The sequence below is a fragment of the Lytechinus variegatus genome, chromosome 13 (genome assembly GCF_018143015.1).
Source record: "Lytechinus variegatus isolate NC3 chromosome 13, Lvar_3.0, whole genome shotgun sequence".
Taxonomy (NCBI): domain Eukaryota; kingdom Metazoa; phylum Echinodermata; class Echinoidea; order Temnopleuroida; family Toxopneustidae; genus Lytechinus; species Lytechinus variegatus.
Window position 1 is genome coordinate 27,176,902 of NC_054752.1, and position 23,904 is coordinate 27,200,805.

At 34.8% G+C, this 23,904-nt stretch overlaps 1 protein-coding gene across 1 annotated transcript in view; it reads left to right on the forward strand.

The window, feature by feature from the left end:
- Positions 1–23,904, forward strand: part of LOC121426192 (ciliogenesis-associated TTC17-interacting protein-like) — a 60,583-nt gene that overhangs the window by 36,010 nt on the left and 669 nt on the right. The window contains exons 6-9 of the mRNA XM_041622396.1: positions 4,984–5,044; positions 8,172–8,275; positions 19,616–19,740; positions 20,733–20,898. Coding sequence (XP_041478330.1) covers positions 4,984–5,044; positions 8,172–8,275; positions 19,616–19,740; positions 20,733–20,898 — 456 coding nt within the window. The remainder of the gene's footprint in view (positions 1–4,983; positions 5,045–8,171; positions 8,276–19,615; positions 19,741–20,732; positions 20,899–23,904) is intronic.

The window sequence follows — 23,904 nt, forward strand, 5'->3', positions numbered from 1 at the left end:
ATATATATGTACATATATAAAAGGGAATGATGCCTTTGTACGATATTTTGTCTGAGAATGAATTCCCCTCTGGCTCTGTTCGAGAAGGGAGTAATCTCTTTTTACAGGATCAGATCTTGTTTAAAACTTTATTGGATCATAACTTTCTTATCCTTCATCAGTGTTTGTCTGGTACAGAGTCCTACGTGTCCATGTACTTTGTTCATGAGTAATCCCCATATCTATGTGCATGTACAAGTGTGTAGTTTTAGGAGTGGCTTGAAAATTTGTCCATTTTATTGTAATAGCCTATGAAATCAGTTGTAATGACCAAATATTCCTGTTATTTGATTTTTACATGTACATGTTTATCAGCAACATATAATGGGTCAGATGCATAAAAAGTAGCAATTCCTTTTCTAGGCATTTACTTGGCTTTTGCTTGATTCTGAATGTATCAATATGAGCAAGCAAAAGCTTTTGCTAGTATTCTAACTGCCCAGAAGCATTTGCTTGGTGATTAAAAAAAGCTATTTCTGAAAAGTGTATGCATATAGCAAAAATTTTGCTTGTGTTTTAAAGCATCTGCTTGGGTTTTTCAAAGCTCCACCAGAGCAGCTTATTAATGGTGTTTGCTATTAAATCAGGGTGTTTGCGGTCAATCAGGTTTATGCACCTGAGAGAGAACCCCAAGGTGTACATGTATGTAGCCTACATGAACCTTTTTTTCTTCCCACTATTAGTGCAAAATGAATGCAAATTATATAAATTTTAAATGAGAAACAAGTTTGTTTGATAACTAAAAGAAAAAGGTGTTACATGAGAGAAGCAGCATTTTGCACAGCCACACCTCTGAAGTAGAGTCCAGGCTTTGTACTGTGGGTCTTGTTCGCAGCATGAAGTCGCTATTGTTCAAACCGTTAGAAATTGCTTATTGAAGGCAAGAAATGGGGTTAAGCATATAAAGCAAAATGAAATAAAGCAATTGTTAAAGATATACAGTAAACTTTTGCTTGGCTAGCAATTCATTGTGCTTGAAGCCATGTTTAGTGTTGTGGCCGAGTGGATTAGTCTCCGGACTTTGAAACAGAAGGTCGTGGGTTCGAATCCCAGCCATGGCGTAATTTCCTTTGGCAAGAAATTTATCCACATTGTGCCGCACTGGACCCAGGTGAGGTAAATGGGTACCAAGTAGGAACAAACTCCTTGAATGCTGGAACGCCCGATCAAGGTAGCCGTGCTAAAGCCGGGGTAACAATAACAGGGCCCGCTGGGATAACAATTTTCGGAACTGAAGTGGCTACCCTCGGTAAATATGCTGTTATTATAAAGCCGGGGTAATAATAACGGGGCCCGCTGGGATAACAGTTTTCGGAACTGAAGTGGCTACCCTCGGTAAATATGCTGTTATTATTACTATCCGGCAATCACTACTTTTTATGCATCTGATCCATTGATATGGATTTTTCTAGAAAACTTTAACCAACATCAATAACAACCAGTACCAGGGGATTACCTAAAATGAATTATTTCTGTTCAGCTTTCCATATTAAGCACATTTATACAAAAAGAAAAGATGATATAAGGAATCAATGCATTGAAAGAAGTGTCTACAGTGTGCATGTACATATAGATATTTTGGTGTTTTGCAAAAAAACAAACCCAAAACCATTGACCATTTTATCATAACAAATTTTTCCAATATGCATCAACAATTTGAGGCATGTGAATTCACACCATTTCTCTTTTATTGGATGTTGTTAAACAGATATATATGAAAAAAAAACTGGAATCAATGTATTGAGAGAAATGCCTGCATGTGGGTATAATAAGGGTGTTTTGTAAAAAAGGATCATTATAAAAACTATTGACCATTTTCATCATAATCATAACTAATATCAAAAATATGCATCAACAATAGGAGGTATGTCAAAATCATATTAAGAAATTTAAATCAATACAGATACACTGTATAAACATTGGCATTTTTGTTTACATCTAGATGTAGATTTATCAGGATCAGTCAGAGCAGAAGAAACAAATTTTGTCAAAATAACAAGGATTGTTTGAGCTCCATAGGAAAACTTTAGCACTGCTAACAGATTGTCTGTGGTATTAGGGAATGCTTTATCAGTAAATCTCAGTGTGGGAAAAGTGGCTATTTTTCCATAATCTCTTCAATTTCCACATTTGACAGTGATAGCATGAGATTAGGATTCACCAGAGACCACTAGAACTACTCTTTCCAAATGGAATCTTTCTTTCCAGAGGATTCTCTTCAAAGCAGGCCTGTTCACACACCCCTTAGAACAGTATTGGTGTAAAAATAAACGTCATTTTTACATGATCGTGTGAAATGAATGTTGATTGAAAAATATTCATGGAACCAAGAGTATTGCCCTGTATAATATGATTCAAACTGAAAACATTTATATAATTATTTCATTGAAGGAAAGGAAAACATGCAAACATATAAAAGGTATTAATTACAAAACAGAGAGCTTGACATGAGCAGTTCAAGTTGTTGAAATCGGGCAGCTTCACATTAGCGCTGCAAGTTGCTAGGAATAGGGTAGTTAAAGATCACAGAGAGGTACCCTATTCCGATGTTTACGTTTTAGGTGGTGGGTTTTAGATTTTATTCTTCAATCAGACAATTGTGCACTTATGATAATAATTGTTTTTATTCTTTTATCAATATATTTTCTCTTACCCTATACAATCCCCCCTGACTTTGTCTATCTAGTGTGATTCATTTCTGCTACAGCTGATATACATGTACATGTATAGCAATTTCAGCATTATGCAGGGTTTTATGCTTTCATAAATTTCTCAAAATCTTATTTGCCAAAGTCAAGAAATACGTACATCCATGCACATACATTATACCATATGTGGGTATTACAAGTAGATGATGCATTTCCAATCCATCAAAAAGTGCCAAGAGAACCTGTTTTTTGTAGCCCTTGACCTACTCAGATGATAGGGAGGCCTACTGTATGAACATATCATTCTCTAGATCATGTGCCATATTGAGGAAATGGATGAGGGACCCGCTGGTATCGATGACAGTTCTTTCATCCACCACCACCACATTTGCACATTGTGTACATCAGCGTACAAGGGAATCTATTTCAAATGTGGTAGATTGAAAGACCCATTCAGACTTGGTGCAAGCCGTAATAATATATAATAATGATAAAGTTTTATTTACCCAGGGTAGCCACTTCAATCATAAGACTGTTCTTCCAGCGGGCCCTGCACATAATATGTCATTATTACCCTTCTCCAATCTAAATGCTGAGCGCCAAGCAAGAAGGCAGGAGGTCCCATTTTTTAGAAGTCTTTGGTATGACTCGGCCGGGGATCGAACCCACGACCTCCCGTTCATGAGGAGGACGCTCTACCACTGAGCCACCATGTATGCTGCCTAAAACAAAACAAAAGAAAGAAGAAAAAGAAAGAAACCCAAACAATTTGGATGTACATCTAATGTAGAAATGGGACAATATGTCAATTAGATGTGATGTAGTGGTGAAAAATAAAACTATTTATTGGGTGTGAGCATGTGCATTGTTCTACAGATGGATTAAACAATTTGAAGTACGTATCGTGGCAGGGCTGATATAACCTTGTATCTTAAAATTTTAGAATTTGGAGGGCTGCTTTAAGGCAGTACTTTAAAAATATAGCAATGGTGGCAGTCTCATATTGTCTGAAAACAGTCTCCCGATACCTTTGAAGGCCTCTTTCAAGGCAAAAGAAGGTTACTACCCATGGTATACCTCTTAAAATCTCGCTTAGTTTGAGCTGTCATCAAAATATCTAAATTTTGAGATACAAGGTAATATGTTTTATGATTATCAGCCCAGCAACAATATAATATGTTGTGTTGGAGGTGCTTCATATACAATGTACATGTACTTGACATTTTTTCAAATGTTTTAAAACACTGTTGAGCTCTAACAATATTTTGTCATGGTCAAAATTAGCATAAACAGGTAAACATGAAACAGATACTAGTAGATTTCAATCATGATTTCATGAGGATCATAATGTCCTTTTTCCAGTGTAGGTACTGTATGCTATGCTTGCGAACAATAGTTTGGAGTACATGTACATACATGTACCTGCTTGAACAAACTGGGCAGCTCAACTCAACGGTGTACTGTGTCTTGGAAATGAAAAAAAAGAGTAGTTGTACAGTAATTTCCTGTATGGAGTTTTTCCACTTGAGCTTGAAAGCCTTTGTTTACAAGAGTGGATGGGTATGTTCACATGTGCAGCAGATTTCAGTCATCACCTTCGAAAGGTCTCCAACCCACTGTCTTGGTTCAACAGGCACACTTACCTGCTGAGACAACCTTCTATCAAGACGGATAGAGCACAAAGCTTTAAAGAAATTAAGAGTCGGGAAGATAGAATCATTTGTAACTTCTATGAGGCAAGAGAAAGAGATACAAGCAGCTATTGATATTAGTTTGAAAATGAAAAGTAAGAAAGAAAAAATGGAAAGAGGAAAGTGGATAGGGAGAAAGAAGGAGATGGATAAATGGCAAAAGAGGGAGGATGATGGAGAGTGGGAAATTGAAAGTGAGGGTCAAATGGACTACATGTTAGATAGAAAAGGGAATAGAAAGAGAGACAGAGTGAATTATAAAGAACAGCGCACTGGAAAACAATCCTACATCACTGTCTGAACCCCCCCATGGGTTTTTAGGACCAATAGGCAAGATAGTGGATGCAAGTTTAAAAATTCATGAAGATATCATTGTGACATTTCACTGTAAAAAGCCATTTGAGCTGAAGCAATAAGCTTGAACCAACTGTTTCAAAAAGAGCATGAAACTCCAATTGACTTTGACAGCATGAAATAACAGATCGAAACAAAAAACGGGAAAATATCAAATAAAGACAATCTCTTCCTTCCACAAATGTTTTTTTTTCTTTTATAACAAATGTAACTTTCACGTTTTTTTTTCTTTTTTGGTTTGATTTATACAGGATATGCAAAGAACGGCAGAAACTTTCAGTGAAGACAGGTTAAAAGGCTTCATTTCAGAAGGTAATTCATTTCTGTCTGTTCTGTCTCTATCTCTCTCCTTTTCTCTTTCTCTGCACATTGTTGTCTGAATATAAATACAAAATTCAGTCATAGATTTGCATTTGTTGTAATATTCTTTATCAAAACACTTGGTCTGTGTTGCACATGACATATATTTTTTCTGAATAATTCAGGATTGCAATGTGCTTTGATAATATTAATTTGCCAAGGTCACCTTTCTAGTATAGTGGACCCCTTTACCATGCTGCATAGCAAACCTCAATTACTCCTTAATACTTGTAATAGTTTATGACTTTAATTGTCTTACATTGCACTGGCCCAATGGAAGACCAGCAACCACAATTATAGTTGCAGCTGAATATGGGCTACCAGCCGTGATTTTATCTTGCTTGTATAGACTACATTTTTATTTGTAAAATTGTATTAAGGCAGAAAGAAAACTCTCCATCTTTGACAATATTGATCTCTTTATGCTGAGATTCCCTTTAGGAGACTGTCATTATATTAAAAGAGAAACCATCCAAGAAACTGTCTCATGGACAGATTGGTTAACATAAAACACCACTTGATGCCACTTGAATCATGCAAGTTATATAAAATCAAAATATTGGAAATGAACATAAAATGCCCTGATTATAATATCTAACTTCTAAAGATAAAGAATCATTAGAAATAGAGAATTGACTATTCAGATAGTTGAAATATAAACAACCATAATTCACATCTGATCCTGTTAAGAATCTCTGCTACATTACCGTAGAGTTGTGATGAAGCTGAATTTTAGATTCAATTTTTAAGTGATGTTGTATGAACAAAAAAATGACAAGAGGAATATCACTTTATTCTTATCATGCTGAGATTCAGTTGATTTTGATCCCTGACATTTACAAAGATCTACATACCTTGATTGCAATATTAATTTTCTTTTGGTTGTACTCAGTTTTTCATTTCTGGGGATATATCAGCTATCAGATAAGTCTTTATGCAAACAGAGCAAGAGAGAGAGAGAGAGAAAGTTATAAAATAATGCAACCTTCTCCCAGAACGACTAGGATGATTTTGCTCTTGTTTTACTCTAACACTTGACATTCAGAGGGATCAGTTTTTTTTTCTGTCATTTTAACTTTGAGTTTGTGATAAATTTGATTTTATTTCCTTAACAGTAAGTATTGTCTTTTTTTCTTCAGAAGTACTGGTAGTTCTTTTGGTTCAATGTATGGGATAAATATGGTCAGATACAAGTTAAATTAAGTTTAGAAATGAGTAAAGGCTTTATGATATCTTGATAAAGAACCTGTCTGATATGATGAGCAAATTGATTTCTTGGTCATGTCGATGTTAAAGTTAAATCAAGTTAGAAACAGATATGGCATTTATGATCCTGAGAATAAATCACCTGTCAAACTTCATGAGCAAATTGATTGTTTCTCTATGTCTATTTCTCTTTTAAAATTCCGAAATGGAGATATGTCACATGTTATAAAATATATTTATGCCTCTGCTCAGAAGGTGGTGCCGGGGCCATTATGTTTTTGCTCTGGCTGAGCAATAATTTTTAAAAACTTTAACTTGAGTAATTGAGAGGTATCTTCAAAATTACTCAAACATGTATGGGAGTGACAAATTTCTTGGAAACATACAGTACATACAGTGTAGGATGAGAGATGTAATATAGGTTTTTGTTCATAGAAGAGTTAGGATTAGAGTTTCTAGTCACTTTTTAAGTTTGACTTCGAGGAGAATGTTGCCAGAGCAATTCAGTGTTGTCAAATTATTTTTTCAAGCCGTTGTAAAGTGTACACACGTCTTCATGAACAACTGGAATGTGAAAAAATCCAGCAAGTTTCTTAATTCTTTATTAGTATTTATTATTCCTGTGTATTGGCTAAAATTAAAATCATACTTGTGATTATACTTTGATGCACATCGTTGATATAAAAAGTTTACCATAAAGTTTGTTACAAAAAAAGACACTATAAGAAGAATTATTGTTCAATATCCTACAAAAATCCTTGATTTTTTCCGGACATTTCAGACATTCTAGTCATTTGTATTGAAAAGGTCATGCTTGACTTTGTTATGAGTGTCCCGACCCCCCCCCCCATACTTGGTCTCAAACAAGCATACACATGTATACATTTCTTTTGTAGACAATATGGGCAAATGATTTTTATATGAATTACATGTAGTCAAGAGGAGCCTCTGCATCCATTACCATAGCTGCTAGATCTATTTACACAGCGTTCTACGCAATTACCTAATTTGCTTGTTAGTCTGGATTTGAGCACTAATACAGCAGCGCCAGAACATTTAAAATAGAGTTGAGCTTCCTATGGATTGAAATGAAGAGATTTCATATGTTTCTGTAATGCCTGCAAAGCCCTTTTCATGTTTTCTCTTTGAAAAAAAAAATTGTTAGAAGAAATTATGGATTTTACAGTATGGGGGTGAGAAAAGCAGCAATATCTTCAGAAGATATGAAAGAAGAAATGATAGTTGTACTCACAAACTTTGTGTGTTAGTTTATATTTAATAGTGATATCAACCTTCTGTATGATGAAATAATAAAAAGAAAGAGGAGTAGAGGAGAAGAAAAAAGGAGAAAAGAAGGAGGGGAGGAGAGAAGGAGACTAGAAAGAATGAGGAGTATGGTTTTGTTAAAAATTCTCTATGCTGAAAATAACACTTCTACAATCTAATTATAACTGGAATTACCGCCATGAATATCTATCCCCTCGGTAACAATATATTCAAAACAAATTTGATTTTCTAATTGTGCATTAAATACTACAGGCTATTAAATTCTGCAGTTTCTGTAATTATTTTTTCTTCCCCAGGCTTTGATGTAGAGAGTTGAATTTACAAGCACTGTGAAAGATTCTAGCTTGAATTATCATTTGGAATATTGCGATCAGTTGCAGTTTTTTTTTGTAAACAATGACCTTTTTTTCTCTCTAAATGTTTATAGGTACATGTACATATATTTGTACATTAGTTCCAGTGACATATTTTTTTCAGATTGCATTTTACACATGCAAACATGTACTGTGTAAATGTACATGTAGATTAATTATTCATCCAATCTGTATTTTTTTTCACTCCTTTATTTGCTTTTATTATGAAATAGGTTCCAATTTGATACTTCAGAGGATTTTAGCAAGGAAAGGAGTGCCTGACAATCTTGTCTTTGTATCATTCGATGGTGAAGCAAAGTTATGGACAACAACATATGTGAGTATCACACTGTCTTTAGATTCTTTTCATAAAAAAAGTTGTACATTATACTTGAGAAGGCAAAAGCACTACAATGAATCCTAACATTGCTAAATGATAACATCTGCATAAATGCATTTGCCTTTACTTCTTGCTATTTCACTCAAAGTTGAATAAATACTAGTGTATATTATCATTTTCAAAGTACTTTAGGTTTTATAGAACAAGCATTTTTTTTTTGGGGGGGGCAGCAGTTGCCTTGCGAAAATTTAATAACATCATTTTGCCTCTGTAAAATAAAATGCCCTGAGAGTTGTCACTTTTCTAAATAAATGCAAGCCATGATTACATGAATTGGTGTTTTTGTGAAAAATAATGCTGAGTATACACCTTATTTATATGCACTATAAATCAAAAACATAAATCACCTTTCTTTAAAAAAGAATATGAAAAACAGAACAAACAAACTGAAAGAGAACATTAAAAAATGCAGACTCCATGGATATCCAATATAGATAATAATGATAAAGAAAATTTCACATTTCCTCCCATGGAAAGCTCATTACTGGGACAATCAGCAAGTATAATTGGCTTTTAGTTGGGAGTAATTCTCCCATGTTATTACCATCAGAAAATTAATGGGCCTTCAAGAACATAATGATAACACTAATCAGACTGATTGATATTGCCAATTTTGTGATTTTTTTTTCTCAGAGCACAAGTGCCTAACCACAAGGTTGATAAATCTCATGTTTCCGCAGTAAAGTATCCATTTCACATCACAACCACTCTCGTTATCCTCTTCCTCCCTCTCTCTGCCATTTTATGTTTCAGTCATTAAAAACTTCCAGGGTAGCATTTCATGAAGAAATTTGTCTATGAAATCACTGACAAATGTTACAAGCTACTGAAATACTTGTGTCTGATTGGCCGAAAGCAAATTTGTCAGTGACAATCTCTGTTCGTTTCATGAAATGCTCACAACGACCGCTCTCTTCTTTAATATCTGTTATGCTTGTAACAATGATGATATTTTTTAAAGTTAGGCCTACTGTTAGACTCCTGACAAAAAAAATACTGTCAATAAACTCCCGACTATAAAACCAACCTTAGACATATCTGCTGATCTGGCAGCAAAATGAACAAAGTAGAGAAAGTAGGGATGAGAAATTGTGCATATTAAGCCAGAGCTGTATTCAGTTGCACTGACAAATGAATTTCAGTTGTACTGTGATGTGTGCGCATCTTAGACGAGACAGAATGCACTTTCCTGTTAAATGCTGGTTAAGCCCAAATGCCAGAATAGCCAAGGAAAGTAGATGACATGTCATAAGGGAATAAATGATCCCCTCCAGCTTTTTCTTTGAAAAGGTTAAATCAGTTGTACTTTCTTATCTATTGTGCTAGATCTGTCCCAAAATTGTGATTTGTTAAAGATTTTGTGATCAAAGTCTGAGGGATTGAGGTATTGAAACAAAGTATAGTGGTCAATTCGGAGAGAAAGGCAAATTTATTCACAGTTGAATACACACATGTACACTTTTCCCATATTGCATCTTCTTCATTTATTGCAACTGCTCAACTCCTACATGATCATATCTTTGTTATCTTTTCTTTGTTATCTTAAACTTATTGATGAAAGTATTTAACCGTCTTTATTTCTGAATTGATTCATAATCCTTGCTTTCTTGGTGTGCGTGTGCAATGGACAAAATCGTATAGATCCAAACTTGCACAATGAATGGACCAAAAATTGCACGGTGGGCAGTGACGTCATTGTAAATGGGCTGAATGATCGAAGTCAAAAAAACAATCAAATGACAAGGATCTATCTAGGTGTCATATAATTTTAATTAAAAAATGATGTGTCTGTATTCTCATCTGTATATACCAGTACTGTAGCTCAGTATCTTTGTGCTATCCTTAAAGATGCAACATTGCTATACTTTATCAGTTGAGATTTCTGTTCATGAATTATTACTCTCTTTTAATAATTACAGGTACATGTAAACCACTTTCCTCTTGGAAAACTAGACCAATTTATTCATTAATGCATGGATTTCTTTGCAGAAATTCACTCAACTTTGATGAATTTGGTTTAAATTGGGCCAAGGTATTAAAGGCTTTATCAGTCCAGGAAATCATACATGTCAATTTTATACTGAGAACTGCTGAAAATTTGGATCAACACTGATGAACTTTGAAAACTGGGTTTGAGTTTTTTAGGCATAATTATTCAGGGAACAAGTACTTTTTAGTTTCATAGGATACAATGAAATAAGAATATAGTTTGTAATGATTATTACTATTAGTGACAAATATTTGTTTTCATTGTAAATGCATCCTTGCAATAGTGCAAAGAAAGTATGATTTTATATAAATTCTATGGATTGAATAGAAATTATGATTTGCAATTGTATTTAATCACATTTAGTCTCCTTCCCAGGTTTTCCTTTTTATAGATGTTCTTATAACTAGAATTATCATATTTATGCATGTACATGTACATGTACATCTAATTGAAGACAGCTGCATAAAATATTTCGTCCTTTTCAAGATTGATTTCATATGAAAATAAAATTAAAAGAAAGTTATTAAACAATATTATTATCCAAGATATCAATGTTCACATTTTGATATCAAAGCTATTATTTTAGACCAATTCTCTTTCTTATTGGCATCTTTTGTACACATACATCAGGGTTGCCAGCCCATCAGGGAAATCAGGGAAAATTATTTTACTTTATTCCAGTTTATAGGGAAAAATCAGGGAATTTGATTTTTAAAAATACCTCAAATCAGGGAAAAATCAGGGACTTTTGATAAGCCCAAAAGTCGAAAGCACGGTAATCAGTCAGACTCTGTTATATTTTGTTGCATATCAAAACAACATCCATTGAATGACTGGTTGTGGGGTACTAATTAGTTTTACATTATTGTTTATATTACTGAAAATACATGTAATTCACTGCGACAACTTTTTTAGAAAACATAGAAAACATGCAAAACTGGGAATGGGTTTAAATAGTTATAAGGGAATTTTTAAATTTCATCAGGGAAAAATCAGGGAATTTTGTTTTCTTGAAAACCTGGGAACCCTGTAATATCCAAACTTCATCTTCATTTACCCATAATGGACAAGCAAAAAGCAAAATGAGAGAGAGTACTGTAAAGCCGGCCATGCACTGACAGTTTATGTAAGATGATAGTGTAATACTGTGATTTATCGTTCCGGGTACAGAACAAATCCTACCCAACTCAATCCATTTAAGACTTCTCATCTTTCATTAAATCCTCTCGGAGCCTGAGAACGCTGCAATCTCCTGAAGATATGAACATATTTTTTTCCAGGGTGCACTGTGTCCTGATGTTGCTTTTATCCGTGTCATTTGCTATTGTGTACATTACGTTGTAGTTGTAACGGATGTTAGGTGTACATGTAGGTGTCAGGTGTAGGGACTAAAGGGGTGTTTGACTTCTCGTGCTATGAAAGTACAATAAAGTGTTAAAAGTGTCATAGGGTGTTAGAAACATAATTATGTACTTCCATTATTCATTGTATCCACTCAGAGTTTGAGAATACTGTAATTTGCTATTAAAGATAATGTTTATTTTTCCATGGTGCATTTTGACAGCTTAATTCACCCTGAACCTGTCCTTGACCAATAATAGGCTTTTTTATTTGAAGTTTGATGTGCATGTGATCTGTAAACAGAACAATACATATACATGTATGTACATGGGGAATTGTGAAAAAGGGTACTGCTTCTACATGTAGTTTAACTTTAGTCCGCACTGCACTGCAGAAAGCCATATTTGTATCTGGACAAATGAAATTTAACGCAGTTGCCTGGGGCGATTAGATCGATCATCTTGACAAGTGCTTCTCAAGATCCTTTTAATCCATCAAGATGAGTTTGCATCTAGTGCATCAGATTATATCCGTTGATTTCCGTTCATTAATTGTATAAACAGTTGGACTAGTTGCCCCAGGGTACCCTCTGTCACTTTCCTTGCATTCAGGCTATCATCCAAGGGGAGGGGATTTCCCTGCCCCTCTGAGAATAAAAGGTCTTGTAATTTTACGGTTGCAGAGAACTCTCTCCATTTTCCTTCACGATTGAGGGGGTTATTGAGAAATTTTGAGAAGAGGTTGACCTTGGAAGGAAAATGATATTGCTGTGGAGACAATTGTGAACAGTCAGTCATTGAAAGAATTTGGAAAGACTCTCCTCTCACCTCAGACAATAGTCTGAAACACCGAAATCTCGAACTGGAAAACCTACTTTTTAAACTACTCATGATAATGAAAATAGTCTGCTTGTCTGTCATTTGCAGTGTGAGATTGAAGTTTACATACTCAGAAAACCACTGACTTCAATATATATCCAGGGTTTATTATTAATCCAAGTCTGCAGTACTTGATGGCCTTGAATGCCCTATAGGCTGGTCTCAATGCACCTAGAATTTGCCTCATTTTTCTGCCCTTTTTGTGCTGTAATACTAGAATTTCCCTTCTGGAAAAATGGCCTTTCCCTATGAATATCCAATCTAAGGCTGATAGGTATGAACCTGTTGAATTGAATCTCTCAGAGAGAAATCAAGATTATATATTGTTTCCGGGAGGGAAAAGAGCTGAGTTGCAGTTTTCATTTATAATTCATTTCTTTCTTTTGTTATCACAGAGAATTTGTCCTTGGTATTATGCTTTCCTTTCGATACAAATTCTCCTCGCTTTAATAAACTGTGCAGGGTAGGCAGGTGCATATTTCTGCAGCAGTCTACACCTACATGTACGTGTATTTGTTGCTTGTCATGATGCAGTATTGCTTGAAGGGTATAGCCTTCTGTATTTCGGTCGGGTCTACAGATGGAGGAGGGTTTTCAAACATCCTAGAGGTACCTGTATTGGAAAATACTTGACAGGTTGACATCTATTCCGATGGCGATCAATTTTTTTTTATTGAGTGAGGGAGGGGAGGACAGATACCTCAGTCATTTTGGTTTATCAAGTTTTATCCATCTTACCTGAAATACTAGTTTGACCATATGAGGGATTTTACATTGGCATTTTAGAGCCATTAATTAATTTAGATAAAAAATATATTTATATAATAAAGAGATTATAAAAATGAATTATAAAGAGGTACATGTATCATGAGTGGGATTACTGCCAAAAAATGCACTAGATTTATTTTGTTAAGGTAGAAATTGAGCCTTGAACCTGCTATCAACTGAAAAAAAAAATCACATTTTCTTTATGTGATCAAGCAATTTTTTCTGACAGATTTTCTTTCTACTCCTTCCTCTTTTCTTTAAATTCCCCTTATTTGTATAGAGACTGGTGGCCTTTATATAGATCATGGGTGTGGATTGAACCTGTATGCATCCATTTTAAATGATGGTCAGATAATTTGCCCCTCAGGAATATGTACATGTACAGTACACTTTCCGTGTCTTATTTTTACCCCATAAATACACCTTGGATGGATCAATTCTAAATGGCCCCCCTTTTTTTGAGGGGGGGGGGGGGTGGGGTTGATCAGAATCTGATGGTCAGTATCATGGTGTATTGCAAGAAGGCATTGAAATTAATACTGTCAGTGTCAAATCAAATCATTTTCACTGATGGCAGCACTAGAAGTGATCACTTTTGTTGGTCCCTGTTGTTTTCCCACATAAAATTTTTCACTTTATTTAAAATACAAGCCAGAATTGCAATATTTTATAATGCATTGTTTTTAGAATGCTAAATAATGGCTTTATAAAAGCCTTCGTGAATTTTACTCTATTTATTGAAATATAAATATCTCCAGCCTGGACCATCCCTTTAAGTAAATATTCAGTTACAAAGCTGAATGCGATAAATTCACTGACGATTCTTTTTAGTGTTTTGATAATTCCTTTATACAGAAAATTTTGTATGGAAAAATATAATGATACATCTATCTGTATGGATGGCTTTTTTCCTGCTTCCCCTTGTATTCAAATTTGTTCTCGATTGAACCCAATAGTTCATTTGAATTGAGCAGAGTGGCTACATGTGAATCACCTTCAGTCCTGTGTTTTCAGATTGCTGGGGGGGGGGGAGGTTGAAAGAATTGAAATGTTGACTGAAGACTTCTAGTCCTCTAGTCCTCAATGGTGAGATCTACACACATTACAGATTGTTATCATGGAAAAGTTCTTAAAAATATTCCCACACCATTTGTATCTTAATTGTATCTTAAATGTATCCTATTTCTATAAATTGTTTTCACTCATGTTAATACATGTATGTTATCATAATGTTAAATTAATTATTATATGTTACAAGTAACGAGTCTGCAGAATGTGATGGGATGTGTGTGTGGTGTGTGGGTTTGGGTGCTTCTGTGTGTTTCTGGTGAATCTGATGACGGCACAGAGGGTTGGGATTTTTAAAGATTTATTTCTTGTATATTTTGCATATTATGTACCTTATAATTTGTACATGTATGTATTTTGATTAACAGGGCCTGATTGCAAACCAGCTTTTTATTTTTGTTAATGTTTTTATCCTGTAGCTGAATTGGTTACCCTGTATATGAATAAATAACACCCAACACCAAAATGGTACTGTACATGTACCCATTGAATTGGCGCTCCTAATTACTTTGATTGAAATAGATCTATATTTATGACCAAAATATATTATGAATCTGCTATATTCCTCTCCTTACTACAATGGTGCATTTTTTATTTCTTTTTCCTTTCTAATGTACATTTACATGTATTCCCAAATCAGCAAAGGAATGTGTTTTATTTGACTTTAATGATACAGGTTAAATTGGCTGAGCCCCAAGGATACATTATTTCAAAATGATTACTATTGTTTTTTACAAAGGCTGGTGTCAGCAAACTACGCCAATCTACACTCACCAAACCCCACCTATCTCAGGATAGACTAATATAAATGCCAATTATCTGATGGATGATGGCATAAGGAATCTTCTAGGGGGCTAAACTCATTAGATCCTGGTAATTAAAGCCTCTTTATGGCCAATATATGGTCGTGAATTCCCCCAGCATGGCTCCCTACACAATCTGCAGGACATCTGGTTGCTTGAAACAACAGTCAAACTTGTTTGAGAAGATAATTAGGGACGGATTGATTGCTTCTTATCTATTGCTTGTCGTGATTTCTGGTCATCCTATATGAAAGCTGAATAAGCTCTTTTTGTTGCAAGTGGATGCTATAGTTCAATAATGATTTGAGAAAATTTTGTAAAATACGAGATCTCTTTTTACTATTCTAATTTTGAGGATATCAGTCTACAATTTTTTTAATTTGAACATAAATTCTGAAGAGTGCATATATAGCTTGAAAGCAAAACTAAAGAAAGATATTCAATTCATTTATTTGACATCCTTTAAAAACATACAAACATATATGTACAAGTATACAACAAAGGAAGAAAAGAATTTAGATCACAGTATAAGCAATATTTAAAAAAAATGGTAGAAATATATTAAAAGAAATGAAAATAAAATGTAGCGGATGTAGGAAGTCAGAAAGGCCATTGACCTGTCAAAGCCGACTCCCTTGATTGAGTGAAACCTTTAAGGCGATTTGTTAGCATTTTTTTATTTAGAAAATAAGTAAGCATTGATACCTTAAAATGGTATAAATGCTTGGCTGATAAATTCACTTATTAAGTTTTAGAAATGAAATAGCAAAGCAATCTAACAATCTCAATATCATTCTGTAATTTTGATGGGGAGTTTTATTATGGTGTATTTTCTGAAATGATATTAAACAAATTAATGAAGACATGAATAAATGGATGGTAAATAAAACAAAATGAGTGGAGGTTTAATAAATTGATTTGTAAAGGAATAATAAATGAATAGATATAGAACAAGAACTTTGGTTAAAATATACTGTTCAAAGATGAGAAAATATCTTGCAAGGTACTGGACATGTATGTGACTCGGTGGTACAGCAATTTTAAATACCATGTCAAATAAACATAAAATTGTGCAAGTATGTAAGTGCACATAAAACTGTATCAATATCATTTCATAGAATTAGACGCCCCAAACAAACAGCTTCACATAGGCCTACATGTAATTTACCAAACCAGAGCTCTTTTCTTTTATAACTCACTTGTTAGTATTCTCCTTTTAATGACTTTCTAATACACGTCCGGACCATTAAGACCTGGGTTTAAGGAAAGAGAGGGGTTATTCTGGATGGTAGATGAACAACACATCAATAGCCTTATCCTCATCAGCCCAAGTGAGGTTTAATCTCAAGATATCAGAATCCCTACTTTCAATCAGCCTAGTTTGGGTACTTTCATCTGTTTCTAGAATGTGACTTACATGAAGTAATGTGGAGCATGCTTACTTTTGCTCCATGATTGATTCACATATGATTTCATGAATAGATTATCCTGACCCAAAACTCTAATGGTGTCTTCGCCCGTGAATATCTACATTCCCTGTATGTATATTTTTTGCCAAACTATAGCATGGAATTTCTTCTCTGTTTGAAAGAGGCTCAAGATTGTACACATGTAATTTCAATGTGAAGCCTCCGAAATAGCATCCACTCATTATATCTTCATTTCAAATAATCTCCATCTGCTCGGGTAGTATGCCTTCAGAGAATTAGCAGGATGTTACGTGAACTAGGCCTGATGCAGACGACGTCATAGCTCTTGTGTCTTAGGCAGTCTGGTACTGTAATATTGAGTGGCACCCTCTCTTATTGGGTCACTGTGACACAAAATGCAGGGGTTTCACTGGAGTGTTGATGTCTGATTAAATTCAGGGAGGCTCGGCATCGAAAACAACCCACTGATATTGCCCCTTTCATATGAAATAGAAAAGCTGGTGGATATAATGCAGAAAAATAGACATGTGTGCATACTGGGAATAGCAAGTTATGAATAAAAAGTATGAATGGTAAATAGATAAATGAGAGACATTAATGATATTAAAGTGATTTAGATTTAAATTTGATGCTTTTTGTAAACTGAATACACACTATAGAATGTAATTGCTTTATTTTCTTTGAAAGAGTATTACACTGTACATTGTTCATGTACACTTTTGATTGCAGATATCATTTAGAAATACAGATTTGTATTACATGTACAGTAAATTAATTACCGGTAGGTTTTCAGAAATGAAATCCCATACAATTTAGATGTAGTAGACACAAAAAATATGGTATGTTCAGATATGAAATAATGTTGAATTGAATGATACATTCTTAATCTTTGCTTCATACATTTTTGTTCAGAACAGCGATTAAAACTCTATTTTACATGTAGTAAAAAAAACTAGAAATCGTATATAAAAGTGTACTTTGCTTGTCATCAAACAACATACACAGCCAACAACAAAAATAAAACAACATGTAATTATGTACATTTATTTTCTTGTCTGAACGGGGCTAGCTAGTTAAAGATGGTGAGAAGACAACTGTATATAAAAAGGTGCGTGCCAGGCCCCTGGTTATTTAAGATGCTATTGAGTGACATTTGAAATGAGTTGAGATTTGGTTGTTTTGCTGCTACGATGTAAACAAGCATCTAGACTCTACAGGCGGTTGACCTTTCCTGTTTCTTTAGAGGCATAGAAGTTTGCCATCTTATCCAGCCTTTGCTCTCTATCGTGCTCTCCATCTATTAACTTTTCTCGGTCCCTATATACATGTAGAGTCAAATCTTTTGAAAGACCTTTGCAGAAGGATCACATGTTTGTTTTTGTTCAATCAACTTCTGATGTGTATAGAGTATTAAGGTTTAATTAATATAAAACCAAAAAGATTATAAAAATTCACTGAAACCCAAATACATGTACACAGATATTGGCATCATAAATTTAGATTTAAAGCATGCGCTGGCATGAGTCTCCCTTACACTGTATATAGGGAGACCTACTTTTTATAGATTTTTTTATTAAAACAATTTCAATTTCTTTGATCTTCCCCCTCCCCTTAAGTATACAGTATAATGACCATGTATTTGAACTACTCTTCTACTATGTATTAAAGAAAACTATTTAAAGATCTACTTTAGATTTTGAATTTACATGTATCTCTATGTTTGTCTGTGCCATTCACCAAATTGCACAGCATAGCTTGATATAGGTGTGGAATCAGGTGCGGAAGTGGTACAGTATTGTAAGTACTGATAACAGCATGACTTGGTCTGAAAGCAAACATTGCAAATGAATGGTTGAACAGGTCCAACTGTTATTTTACAAAAAGATGCAACAAGTCCCCCTTATAAACCCATGGTGGTTGATAGATCTGCTTTTTCATACACTAATCAAAGTGAAATTTGTCATCAATTAGCATCATCATTAATCATCTTTTATCAACATACATGTACTTGTATCATTTTTATTCATATCAGGGGCCCGTTGCAGAAAGAGTTGCAATCAATCGCAACTCTAAAAATCATCTGCAACTTGATTTTTAACCAATCAAAAGCGCGCAATTTGGACTTGCGATTGATTTTTTGACTTGCGTTTAAACGCAACTCTTTCTGCAACGGACCCCTGATCATTCACCACTCTTGATCAACAGCAGCTCAAGCAACTTCATTACCATCACAATCATCAGGGGTCTGTTTCATAAAACTTGTTATACTAACAAATTTGCAATAACAGTTAAAGGGGAAGTTCACCCTGACAAAAAGTTTATTGTAAAAATAGCAGAAAAAAAATATATTGCCGAAGGTTTGAGAAAAATTCATCAAATAATTAAAAAGTTACTAGAATTTCAATTATTTGATTTGTGACGTCATATGCGAGCAGCATTTCTACATGTAGATGTATGTACATAGCGAATGGTAAAAATCGATGAAATGTCATTTTCTCAGAAAATTGAAAATGGTTTACACTGTACCTTTTGTATATCAATAGACAAATCATTTTACACCCGATCATGAATAGAAAGCAAAATTAAGTCATCAGGAACCATAAAATATTTGAAATTCATGCATTTTATATTACATAACACATGGGGCAGCTGCCCGTTTATGACGTCACAAATCCAAAACTTTGAACTCTTTAACTTTCTTACTCTTTAACAGATTTTCCTCAAACCTTCACCAATATTTTTTACTATTTTTACTGCTATTTTTACAACAAAGTTTTCTTCAGGGTGAACTTCCCCTTTAAAAGCTACTGAAATCCTTCAATATGATTGGCTGATAGTAGATTAGTTATAGGTATATTGTCCATATGTTATATTGTAACAAGTCTTAAACAGGACCCAGATATACATGTATCTTCTTGAATGCAATTGATCCTTGCAACATAAATCACCAAGACAATACAATAATAATCCAGTAATGTTTCCCCTTTTCCTTGATCCAGAGAGGCCTTGAAGATCGTACACAGAGAGTAGGTGAGGAAGAGGTGATGGTAAAAGGTATTGAGAGGACCATCAACTCATATGGTAGTGTCCCTGATACATGGCAGTCATACTTCCTACCTGATGGGTAAGTGATCTATCTCTCTATCCATTTTCATTGTTCTCTACGTTACACTGTAGATATAATGTATGTCATTTGTGCGGTTCCTACTTAACAAAATAGATTTTGACATTTAACCCTATCTAGGCCTTAGGGGGAAGGCTGACTTTTTACTTCTTTTTAAGACCAGTTTTGCGATGCCCAGGTACACGGTTCAGAAATCGCGCAACATTTTGTATAGTGCATGTCAGACCAAATATTGCTCAAAAAAATGATTTTGTGTAAAAAGTCAATGCAAATTGTGTTTTTCAACCAAAACTCATAAATGTATGATTATTTTTAGTTTTTTTGTCTAAATGGATACTTTATGCTTTTTATGATCTGTAAAGAGTCCCTGACAAAGTTCATAAAAAACAATGAAAAACAAAAGGTCCCCAAAACAAAGAAATACATAAGATATTGCAAAAAACAATTAAGACTATTAAAAGAAATTGATGTGGTATCGCAATTCCTTTCATGTAAATTTGATAAGGACACCACAAAGCGTTTTTTATGCCAAAAATCAGAACATTTGGAGCTTTATTTAGGGAGTTAGAAGAAAAAGTAATTGCGCATAAATTAGCATAATCACATCATAGCAATTTGCATGAAATAAATTACATATACAATGTTCTAAATTATGTCCCAGACAACCTGGGTGTCAATTTTTGGCTCGATCAGGGGGGATCGTTCACCATCAGGGGCCACGGAATGGTTTTCAAAGTGGGTTGGGGGCTGACCATGCAAAAAATCACAATCAGATCATTTTTTTTGCAATTTTGCACACAGTTTAAAAAAAAAAAATCAGCCCCTCCCCCCCCCCCCTGGTTCCACGGCCCCTGACCATAAGTGATGGTCTTCTATTAAAAAGACCCTCATAATGAAATAGTAACAATGTTTACTATGATAACCAGACATGTTGTACAAATTGATCTGTCAAGACTATTTCATAATTTCTTCTTATCTTCTTTTCTTTCCAGTCACTTGGCTAGTCGTGTTCACGTGGGCTCCCCGGTCACCATGCATCTGTTGAGGATACCTGAGCCTCCACCGGTAGACGATAGGGAAGAGAAGCCTACCTTCCCTAAGAAACCTCTCAACTGGGAGGAAGACATGCAATTGTATTCACAGTTCTTAGACAGAAAGGTAAGGCAGGGACCATTCCATAATATCAGGTAGGTGTTTCATAAAGCTGTTTGTAAGATATGAATGACTTTACGCACGACTGGTGATCCTTTCTTGTGCTATGTGATATAGCCCTATGTATTTGATTGATGACCTCAGAATATGTTCCAGTCATGCGTAACTTTACAAACAGCTTTATGAAACACGCATCAGGGCCCTGTTATGTAAAACAATACAAGCAATTTTTAAATAAATTGTTACTGTATGATTTTGTTATGGTGACTGCCTTAGGAACTCTGCAGGACAGCTCTTTGCTGGTATAATGCCAAGCTGGTATATGACCGATTACATAGGAAACATTGTGGCCCGAATTCACAAAGGTGGTTTTGAAAACCCACGGTTGAATCCGTGCTTTATGCAGATTTCCTGTAATTTTGCATGTATTGGGCGTGTATATAAAAAATGTCCAGTGCTGATGCACGCTTTTGTCACAGTGCGGAAAATTGATGCCGTTACCATGGTTAGATACGCTATATTATTCATGAGTCCATTGTTTGAAGAGTGGACTCATTATTCAAAACAGTGGATTCATTAATAAAATAGCGTGGAACCATGGCAACAGGCGTCCATTTGGCGCACTAGCAAAAGCGTGCATCAGCATTGGATATTTTTTTATATACGTGGTAAAATAAGCATAATTTATACAGAAAATCTGCATAAACCATGGACTCAACTGTGGGTTTTCAAAACCCCCTTTGTGAATTCGGGCCAATATGTCTAAGTTAATCAGTCATAGTGGCTGACATTTTACACAGAAATTGCTCTCAGTTCTTTTTATCAATGGCAGAGCCGGGATTCTGACTCAAAACCTCATAATCATGAGTCCAATGATCAAACCACTACACCACATAACCCGTGTACAGCAACCTTCTACAAAAAGTTGCAATCACATGTTTAGGGCATATCACTTTATGTGTAAACCATTTTGTTTATTTAGGATCTAGGAGTGATCATAATCTAATGTACATTTTACAATAATTAATACTACATGTATTGTGATTATTATTACTATTATTTATAGGGATTGTAAACCAAATTTTGTAATACCTTTCTCTCTTCCTGTGTTTTATGCACACAAACATTTATTATCAGAACACTTAATTTAAATGAGCTTCCCTTACATCATGACCTTTAATTTGAGTTATGAAATGCTGGAAGCAGAAGCCATACATGTACAAGTTTTATTGAAAATAAAGACAGTTCGTTAGTGTCTATCTGTACTATAATATCTTTTGTAAATTTTAAACTTGCATTGATTTTTGTCTCACCTGCGAAGCAAAGTGAGACTATAGGCGCCGCTTTTCCGACGGCGGCGGCGGCGGCGGCGGCGGCGTCGGCGGCGGCGTCAACATCAAATCTTAACCTGAGGTTAAGTTTTTGAAATGACGCCATAACTTAGAAAGTATATGGACCTAGTTAATAAAACTTGGCCATAAGGTTAATCAAGTATTACTGAACATCCTATTAGAGTTTCATGTCACATGACCAAGGTCAAAGGTCATTTAGGGTCAATGAACTTAGACCATGTTGGAGGAATCAACATCGAAATCTTAACCTGAGGTTAAGTTTTTGAAATGTCATCATAACTTAGAAAATATATGGACCTAGTTCATGAAACTTGGACATAAGCTTAATCAAGTATCACTAAACATCCTGCATGAGTTTCACGTCACATGACCAAGGTCAAAGGTCATTTAGGGTCAATGAACTTTGGCCGAATTGGGGATATCTGTTGAATTCCCATCATAACTTTGAAAGTTTATGGATCTGATTCATGAAACTTGGACATAATAGTAATCATGCATCACTGAAAATTTTGTGCAAGTTTCAGGTCTCATGATTAAGGTCAAAGGTCATTTAGGGTCAATGAACTTTGGCCGAATCGGGGGTTTCTGTTGAATTACCATCATAACTTTGAAAGTTTATTTGTCTAGTTCATTAAACTTGGACATTAGAGTAATCAAGTATCACTGAACATCCTGTGCGCGTTTCAGGTCACATGACCAAGGTCAAAGGTCAATGAACTTTGGCCGAATAGGGTGTATCTGTTGAATTACCATCATAACTTTGAAAGTTTATGGATCTGATTCATGAAACTTGTACATAAGAGTAATCAAGTATCACTGAACATCCTGTTCGAGTTTCAGGTCACATGATCAAGGTCAAAGGTCATGTAAGGTCAATGAACTTTGGCCATGTTGGGTTTTTTTGTTGAATAACCATCATATCTCTGTAAGTTTATTGGTCTAGTTCATAAAAAGTGGACATAAGAGTAACCATGTATCACTGAACATCTTGTGCGAGTTAGAGTAGTGTTCAAAGTCAGCACTGCTGCTATATTGAACCGCGTGATGCAGGTGAGACGGCCAGAGGCATTCCACTTGTTTTATGTAAGGCATACATGATAAATAATCATGACATATATATCATAACAAACTGCTGTCAAATAGCCAGAAACTTTTGAAGATGGGCATTTAAAGAGAAATGCCAGTAGTTGCAGTAAACACTGATTTCATGAGAAAGTCTGTAAAACCAGGCTTAATTGTCAGTATATCATCGAGGATCTAGATCTGGTACAGTTACATAAACTGAACTTTGTGAAATATTGAAATCTACGCTGAAAAACGTTCACACTGAAGATCACCAACACAGATAGGCACACGTGGGACAGTGTATTATTATTGCAGGAATAAAGACCCGACGGAAGTGACTGAATCCACTGATTTTGCTTATTTCTCAGCAATTACACCATTTCTCCCAGAATCCTTTGGCACATATTTTTTATTCACACAAACAGACAGTTGGGTGGTCATTATATTAGATTCTGTAAAAAGTCATTTTAAGATCGTTACCAAAACTGGAATTTATCTTTAAACATACATGTAGTTTAAAGTGAAATATAGTCTTGATATTCAACATTAAATGTTTCATACTTTCATAGGTTGGCAGGTCTGCACATCAATTTAG